Genomic DNA, 9539 nt, shown 5'->3' on the forward strand with positions numbered 1-9539 from the left:
TACTCTCGCGCACGTGACTCGCTTTGCGGCGGCTCTCGAAGAAGTCGTCAATGGATTTAACTTGATCGCGTGGGAGGGGCCACTGTTGCATCACACAGTACTTGGAGCCCGGCGTGAGATCAATCTCATGACGAATGCCTCTGTCAGCAGGGAGCTCAGCTGGAATCTTGTCGGGAAAAACATCCGCGAACTCGCGGACGGTGTCGTATACTGGATTGCCCGAGTCGCGGAGTGACTCCCACGACTGGGCAGCGAAGCGCCCTTCGCGCGCCGACTTCGGCTCAGCGTTCTTTGGGCGAAGTGGAAGATTGTCGGTAGCGACCGTGTGGATCTCTTCCGCGAGGCAGACTCGGTGATCAAGCAGACCTACTCGATGTCTCCTGAGTTCAGATCGCGCAGAAAATGCTTCCAGGAAAGACCCGAAAGGCGTGTGATGGAAGAAGCTTCGCGAGGTGGGCTCTCAATGTCAAGTGTGTGTGAGCGAACGGCGCCTCCTTCCACGTGTTCCAGGACGTTTATGGACTCATTCACTGCGATATCGGCGGTGGGCTGACCACGTCGCTTAAGACGGCGTCGCCTGAATTTCTTCTTGTGGCGTCTCGAACCGCTACTCGAGACTGAAGACTCGCTATCGCTGGACGAGGGATCACCCCCCTCTAGACACGGAGGGACACCATCAACCGTGTCGGTAGTGCGCGGGAGCTCTGGATGCTCGACCGCGCCATCGACCGGCGAGAGCCCCTGCTCGATCGCCGTCGTAGTCGGTGGGAGTGTCAACTGCTCCACCACCGCTGTGGATGACGGGAGCTCCAACCGCTCGACCGCCGAATCGCGTTGCGGGAATCTCTGCTCAACCGCTAGAGCGTTTTGCGGGAACTCATGCTCAACCGCCTTGGTGTGTTGCGGGAACCCATGCTCGACCGCCGTGTTGCGTGACGGGAACCCATGCTCGACCGCCGTGTTACGTGGCGGGAACCCATGCTCGACCGCCTGCTCGGATTGCGGGAGCCCCTGCTCTACCGTCAAAGTGTTAACAGCCTCGCTTGGGCTCACTGATGTATCTGGTTAGAGGTACAAGACCGGATATTGCTAATGCAGTACGCGAGCTAAGTAAATTCTTGTCGTGCTATAATAAGACACACTACAGAGCAGCTCAGAGAGTACTGAAGTACTTGAAAGGAACATCGAATTACGGCTTAGTGTGTGACGGTAACTGTGAGGAAGTCGTCTACGAGCTGTATACAGATGCGAGTTTCGCGAACGCTAGTGAATATAGGAAATCCGTAATTGGAAATGTTACAGTATTTGCTGATACATGTGCTACTTGGAAGAGTTCACGGCAAGATACCGTAAGTTTGCATACTGCACAAGTCGGACTGATAGCATGCAGTGAAGGTGCTAAAGAAAGTGAATGGTTATGGTTCTTGCTAAAAGAGCTAGGATTTTAGCAGAAACTAACCAATAGTGTGTTGTTGTGATAACTAAGGCGTAAAGGGCATAAAAGATCCCGCTAACCACTCCTCAACAAAACATATTGAAACAAGGAGTCTCTATTCAATAGAAACTCATGAGAAAGGAAGGATTATTGTAAAATCCTGTAGCACGAAAAATATGGTAGCAGATGCCCTAACCGAAGCCCTACCACAATTACAGTTTGAAAAACTACGGGAATTAATGGGAGTGAATCTTGGGATTAATCAAGTGTAATGGGCCCTCCCAAGTTACATATGTAGGTAGTTTTATAGGTTCTTTGTAGTGGTTCACACCATTACATGAGTAGGTAGATTTGCATTACAAAAGTAGGTGCAGCAGCACACGAGTAGCGTGTGCTGAACTGCCGTCACCCTGTTGGTTGAAATATGGGGAGCCAGACTCATAATCAACCAATACGGAGCTGACGTGTATTTGAGTGGTCAGGGCAAGCCGCCCTGGACCTAAAAAAAACAGAGTTGATTTTCCTTCAGACTAAATACTTGGTTTCAGTATCACTGGACTTGTACGCTTCCTCATCACTACGTGTAAGCAAGTAACGGACACCCGAGGCCCGTTACACCTGGTAGCACTTTGTAGTCCTTATCATGACCAAGTTCACGATGAGCCAAGGTATGACGTCTGAAACGCCAGGGCTGACCCTGGAACATGCTGCCTTCCCTCAGCTCACTCGTGTCGAGTGGAAAGCCCTTCACCGCCTCGCGGCGGTGTCTGGTGAGGCTGTAAACGCGTCGCTGCTGAGCTCAGCGACGTCCGACCAACAACGCCAAACAGCCCAAGAGTTCATGGAACGCGAGCTGGCCGATGCGAATCGGCGAGCAACAACTCCCGCGCGTTCCTCGAAAATGATGTCGTGAAGCTGGAGACGTCTACCTACTCCGGTGAAGGATCGAATCGCCTCCCGCTGAACCGGTGGTTTCGCGAGATCGACATCGCGATTGCTTCGAGAATGATCGAAGCGCAAGGGACAAAGGTCAATTTCTTATTGTCCCGGCTGTCCAGGAAGGCCAAGGAATGGGCCCTCGGTAAACTTGTCGTTAATCACGACGCATTCCCCACTCTGGAGTCTCTCCAGAAAGATCTCAGGCTCGCGATCGAGTCGCCTCAAGATGAGTCCCGCGTGCGAGCCGAGTTTTTCGCCCTTCGTCAAGGTAAAATGACTATGCGCGACTACGTTCAAAGACTCGCCACCTCGCGTCATGCATCGTGGCAAATCCGATTGACAAAGAATCGCAGGTTTATGTATTCTTATTCGGCATGCGTGAAGGCATGCCACAGTACTGCCTGACCCGAGCGGAACCTTCCTCTCTCGAGGAAGCATTCGCCCTCGCATTACGCGAAGACTATGTTGCGGCGGGGTCTTACGCGCGCGCGATGTATACGGCAGCTCGTGAAACAGCCCCCGAGCCCATGGAGATCGACGCGATTGACGCGTCGAATAGGCACCGTCAGCCGACTTCTCGTGGGCCCAACGGCCGTCCTAATCGCCCGCTCACTTGCTTCCGCTGCTGGAAGATTGGTCATCACGCGGTGGAATGCCGCGCGCCAGCGCCGGTCCTCGCGCACACCGCCGAAGTCTCACCTGCCGTTCAGTCAGAAAACGGTCAGGGCCAGTAGGTGCGGGGGCGCCACTGGGGGGGCGCCCGTATGTGCTGGAAAAGACGTTCGCATTCCCCGCGGGGTTTAACCCAATCTCTCAACCTCTCTGGTGTTCCCCGCCCACATCTCTCAAGATCCCACCACCCGCTTGCGGGGAAATGCCGATTGTTTCTCCGTCCCCGCCCCGGAGACCACTCTGCATCTGGATCGAGCTCGAATAACTTCTTTCGCGAATCGTGATTATCGATGCTTCCAAGAGAGATCGCAGTCCGTAATGGTCGAGGTCAGGTCGTCGTCAACCTTGCTGACGGAAAGCCACGCCGCGTTGCGCAGCGCGAGATAACGTTGCCGTATACATTCGACGGCTTCCGCAGCAACGACGACTTCCTCGTGATTGAGATGAACTACGCGTTTTACTGCATCTTGGGTATCCCGTGGTTGTCACGATATCAACCAGAGATTGAATGGTTGGCTCGGTCGGTTAAACACCGCTCTGGCTTTGATGTGTGTGAGGTGTTCACGCACCTCCTGGTTGCCCAGAAGGACTGGCCCCATATCACGGTCGGGGACCGGTTGTCCACAATGCAGGTTTGTGCAGAGAGCGAGCGACGGCCCTCTCTGTATGTCTTGCACAGCGCTGTTGCGCGAAAACGCCTCGCGACAACTAATCCTCTATAATCGAATGGCTGTGCTGATATTTGCTCAGATGTCAGCTTTGTTTCCTTTTCTAAAACCACACTTTTAGCTTGTGCTGTTGGATCTGTTCCAGAATCTATCATGTCAAATTTCGCTAGCAGATCGCCAATGTACTTCTTTTGCGAAATGCTAAGTAATTTACGTTCGCGGCCTCTATTAATCTCCATTTTGAGAACGTAGTGTAGATCACCTTAATCCTTCGTTCGAAAGCGGGCTGATAATTTAGCTTTCACTTCATTTAATGATGATGGATGTTGATCCTGCTAGGATAAGGTCATCCACATTTACACAGATTATTACTGTGTGAGTGACCCCACTGATCTCCCACGTTTTTCGATATAAACTGTATTCTTTTTTGCATCGTGAAAACCCCAACAATTTTAGAATGGTATGTAGAACATGATACCAGATTCGGGGCGCCTGTTCTAATCCATACAGAATCGTTCTTAGTTTACACACTGTTCTGGCATGACCTTTCCGAAATCCTAACGGCCGACCCACGTATATTTTCTCAAACAGCTCTCCGCAAAGAAATGCCGTCGAGACATCCATCTGGTGAAGATGGAGCCCTTAATTGAGGTAATTGCTAGTAACAGTCGTAGCGATTCGTATTGGGCAACTGAAGAGAAAAGCTCCTCATTATCAATTCCATACTTTTGAGTATTGCCTTGCACTACAAGGCGGGTCTTAAGCCTCTCAATGGTGTTATTAGTATTGTATTTGACGCCAAATAGCAATGAAACCCTAAAGTACGCCTACCCTGAGGCAGGTCACAAAGTTCCCACGTCTTATTTTCAAGGAGAGCATTGTACTCAATTCTAAGTGCAGCCTCCCACGGCTTAGCATATGGGCCTGATAGTGCTGCCTTAAGCGGCTTAGGAATGGGAATTCTATTTCTCTTGCCAATCGCTAGAGCTTTACACACAGTCATTAAGTCGCAAATTGGGCTTCCTTTTCCGTTTTGACCATGCCACCAAAATTTCTTTTTCTTCGTCTCCCACTATTTGGATACCCGATTCCTTATTTATGGGTGTTTCTCCCACAGTTTTGGTATTTCTCGGCTGTGTAACTGATATCCGTTTTGGTTTCCGTTGTTCGTCACTTTCACAAACCTCTTTACGTTTTCCTAACGTCAGAATCCCGCCAATATCAGCACCCGGTAGAGAGTCTGTTTAAGACGGGAACGACTTACTGATAAGCTGAAAGGTTGTTGAGATACCAAATATACATCCCTCGCAATGACGTATTTATAGTGTTTGATATCCAAAAGCCTATACCCTTTGTAGTCATCGGCTAACCCAAGGAATTTGCACTTTAGCAATCGGCTACACAATTTCTAATCGGATCTCATTGAGTGGAGAATAGGGGCATAGCAGATGCCTTTCTATATGTGGAGTGGAAGTCCAGTAGGCTTTTTCTCCCTAATCATGCTGTTGGAAGCCTATTAGCGACTGCGGTAGCCTAAATAAGTGCCTGTGACCACCATTAAGCCGGCATACTTGCACCTAATAGCGCACCTCGAACTTTTTCCATTAGCAGCTGATGGGTACGTTCAGCACTTCCATTCTCTTCCTGTGAGTCAGCATTGGACTTTTGAAATATAATTTCGTGTTTGTCACAGTAGGGAGAGATCACTGAATTGACGAACTCTGTTTCTCCATCAGCTCGAATTCGTTTGACCTTAAAAGGGAGCTGCTTCTCTAGCTGTGTAATTAAAGCCTTAATTTTACCTGCCACTTCTTTTACCGATTTTAGTACAAACGACCATCTATAAGATGAGGCATCATCCACAACAGCCAGGGTGTACCCAAATCCTATGCTTCCATACAGTCCAAATGTCTTTATTTTCCCCATTGTATCCATATGAAGAGTATGAATTGGTTCGGTTGTGCGAGAACGCACCATACCCTTATAAGACATCCTTTTGAATTAGCCAGAATGCACGTTCGACAGAACAGAGGTACCTTTTGCAGGTCTTTATAGAGTACATACGGTACATTTTCCGTAGCTCTACTTGCAATTCTTCTTATAAGGTGCTCTTTTCCAATATGCCCTAGTCGCAAGTGCCATTATTTTAGTAGCTTTTCACGTTCGTCAGTTTTTACAGTGTGTACTGGCCGCGAATTTTCTCTTTGTGTGACTCTAGTACTGGGCAAATAGTAGACCTCTCCTATGGCTACCGCTGCGAAGAGCAACTTAAGCCCAGGTCCAAATATTGCAAGAGCTCACCTGTTCTCGATTGCATGTGGGAGAACCCTTGCTTTGCCAAATATATGGCACCTAATAAGTAATTGTCACATTATTTGTCAAAAGCCACATCCCTTAACGTAACTGTACAACGCTGATCATTTTGTTGTAAAACATTAGCTGTACTTTCCCTGTTAAAACACTACTCGATGTTCCATCATTCCCCTATGTAAATGAATGCACTGATCCTTTCTTGATCTCAGTGAACCACCTTCGATCAGGGGATATAGAGTGGCCGGCTTGATGTAACTTACAATCCATAGATTGTAAGTTACATCAAGCCGTATCAGATTCTCCAAGTGGAAGTTGTACGCTCGGCTTGCCTTTTCCTCAACGTCCATCATGTCGGCTGATCCACTTGGCGAGTGGGACTCTTGCTCGTCATTAACGTCGCCGACGTAACGAAGTTCGTTGACATCATGCTCTGTCTCAATGCTTTGCTCACGTAGCGTCTTCCCGTTCGTCACGGTAGCTACCGGAATCTGTAGCGACAGCTCAACCTGTTGCTTGGTCTTTTGACCGTCCTGCCTCTCACTGACCTCTTGCCTTTCTTCTTCTGGTTGCTTGGTGGGCTCCATATATCAGCTCGATACAACGCCCCGTCCGGGCGAGTGTCGTCACGGTCGGTGGCCATTGTGGGACAGGTGGCCTTGTGGTCTGGTAACGGCACGTTCCCGGTGGTGCCTTGCGCTTTCTCGGGCTGTGCTGACGAACAGCGTTGATCGCCACTGGCCGACGAGCAACCCCAATTTCTTTCCGTGACCTTTCTCCGAAATCACGAACAACCTCTGCTTCCACTTTGTCGATTGTGAAACCGTCGGGTGTTAGTGCAATAGAGCTGGACCAAAACTCACTAGGAAGTTGTGAGAGCACCTCTATACAAAGCCATTCAGTAACCATGTCTTGATCAATCAACGCTCTTGTCTTACGGTCGATGTCATTTCGCTCCTTCTTCAACTGCGCGAAGAGCGCTCGCAGATTCTTCCAGTTGGAGTTCGTCATCCGAGTCACTTATTCTTCAGTTGGATCAGACCACCGGCATCTCCTTGACCGTACAACTGTTCCAAAAGTTTCCACACCTCACATGGATCCATTTTCGAAACCGTCTCAGGTAGCGTCGAAAGGAATGAATGCGGTAACGTCTGGTTGAAGAGGCTACGCGTCCCCGGGATAGCACGGTTGTAGTACACCAAGTGCCAACGGAGGCTCTTCTTATTTTCCTCGTCATCAGGCGGGTCACTAACGGAAATCACTGGGTCCCAGTGAGTAAGTCCACCATTGTGACAGTAGGCTCAGGTTGCCCTTTCTCCAGAGTCTTTATCTCATGTTCATGATCATATTGTTGGACATGAGTGGGCACCTTGTCCTTCTACATGATGAACTCGCTTTTGATGCCATTGAACTTTTCCAACCCGAGTGGTGACCTCGCCTTGCTTGGTTGTCACTCATCGCGTAACTGCTGATGACGAACGTAACTGTTGTCTCAACAGGCAGGGCGTCTCGACACGCGATAGGTCTCGACACGCAGAGGTTCTTCACGCGTGGTTTACTTGGGCTGACGACCAGGGTATTGACACTCCAAGGTGGAGTGCCAACGTGTGTAGTGTTGACGTACCGTATTTCTTATGTGCTTAATGACGTTCAGTCATTCCTGACAATTTAACCGCCAATCACAGGTCTAAAAATAGTGTGTCACAGGAGTTTATGTGCTTACAGACAGGTTCAGTGCGGTGCAAAAATATACCCATTTGGCATTGAGCGACGATGTCGCAGCATCAAGGGCGCCCAAAACCGATCGGTGCGGGGCGCAAGAAGGTCAAGCCCAGCAGAACGAGCTTCACCAACCGCCACAATTTAGAAGTAGCACGGCACTTCATCCAATGCGAGGATGTTCAGGCAACCCTGGCTAATTTCTATCCTAGTCTAAATGATCACGCTAAAGAGCAGAGGAGTAAACTGATTTATCAGTGGAAGAGCGATGTGCGGGTGCTCGATGAACGCTGCAAGACTGCTTCAATAGCAGAGATGAGGTATGTTCGGGCGCCAGGAATCGCAACAATTCTACTCATGGAAGAGGAGGCTGCAATTGTATAGAGGATCAATCTGCTAAGAAAAGAAGGTGTTCCTATTAGCTTCAAAATGCTGCAACTCAAGGCCTTAGAAGTAGCAGAAGATTTAGCAGCTGAGGGTTTCCGTGGATCGTGGCATTAGCAAAATGGATTTTTGAAACGCCACAGACTTAGTATTCGTGCCAGAACGCGCCAAGGACGAACGACACCTGATAAAGCAAATGTGGCAGCCATCAAGTTTGGTATGGAAGTACAACAGAAAATGAGGGATCTCGGCGTCAACAAAGTCTACAGCGCCGATCAAACGGGTAAGATTTTTCATTTTTTTGTTTTTGCTGATCGTCCTAACGTGTTTTTTCTTAGCTGTTGGACAGCGGTATTTTTTTTAATATTTACCAAACAATACAATTAATTCTCGAGGCTCAAAACCTGTGTGGGTGCGTCACGCAGGAAAAGACAAAGAACGAGTTGCAGCCATGCTGTTAGGCGATTCGGACGGCGTAAAATATAAATTGTATGCAAATCCGACGGCATGGTGGAACGAAGATATTCATGTGGTCTGGCTTGAAACCCCTTTTGGCTCTCTCCAGAGGCCCCGGCAACCTGCAATATTGATAGTTGACGATTTTTCGGGTCACTGGACACCATTAGTGCAAACTTACGCTTCCGGGATCGACTTAACTTAATGCGAGTGCCGCCGTCGTGTACGGCGACTTGTCTACCAGCTGGTATTGCCTGAAATAGGCCATTTAAGACATATTTGCGGGGCGAATGGGTACAGCTATTGCGGCAACAATTACGAGAACACACGAGCTCTACACACGCATTTACTTTTAGGGCACCTACACGAGCCAACGTATGTGAGTGGGTTTGCTCGAGCTGGGAAAAACTTTCGGCCACGACAATCAAGAATGGATTCAAGCGAGATCACTTTTGACGCCGACTCATGCTACCGAATGTGGCGAAGCCGAAGAAAGTCAAGTCGGCGACTCTATTGGGGAGCACGAACTGCGACTTATCGGTGATTTTATCAGCGACATCTCTTCAGACGACGAGTTGAACTTCTCGGATGACGAGGACTTTTAAATTGCCACACAACATTTTCACACGTCACATATTTCTTTCATGAAAGCCATCCATGAAGGTAACTTTTATGTCAATGGATAGTGCAGGTACAAATCGAAAATATGCCTGTCAGTAAGCACATAAGGAATACGGTACTTGAATGCTGTTATGACCGTCAGTTTAGAAGTGAGCTGTTCGGAGTGGACAATCGACAAGACCTTTACAGGGCCCCATACTTGTCCACATACTAACATCCCTCGGCAACTTATACTTAATCTTTGTATGCACTGGCTTCTTTTCCTTAATAAGTGTCAGTTAATACACTTTTGACCAATAATACCTCATCTCATGTATTTAGCCAATCACATGGCG

The 9539-nt window shown here is 48.8% G+C and overlaps 1 protein-coding gene across 1 annotated transcript; it reads left to right on the plus strand.

The window, feature by feature from the left end:
- Nucleotides 1–7797: 7797 nt before the first annotated feature.
- On the plus strand, nt 7798–9188 carry PITG_05180 (uncharacterized protein; the record flags this gene model as incomplete). Its single annotated transcript, XM_002998820.1, has 3 exons — nt 7798–8063; nt 8289–8410; nt 9070–9188. The coding sequence occupies 3 exons, from the start codon at nt 7798–7800 to the stop codon at nt 9186–9188; spliced, it is 507 nt and encodes a 168-aa protein (XP_002998866.1).
- Between the last annotated feature and the right edge of the window lie 351 nt (nt 9189–9539).

This window comes from Phytophthora infestans, genomic scaffold, assembly GCF_000142945.1.
Source record: "Phytophthora infestans T30-4 supercont1.7 genomic scaffold, whole genome shotgun sequence".
Taxonomy (NCBI): Eukaryota; Oomycota; class Peronosporomycetes; order Peronosporales; family Peronosporaceae; genus Phytophthora; species Phytophthora infestans.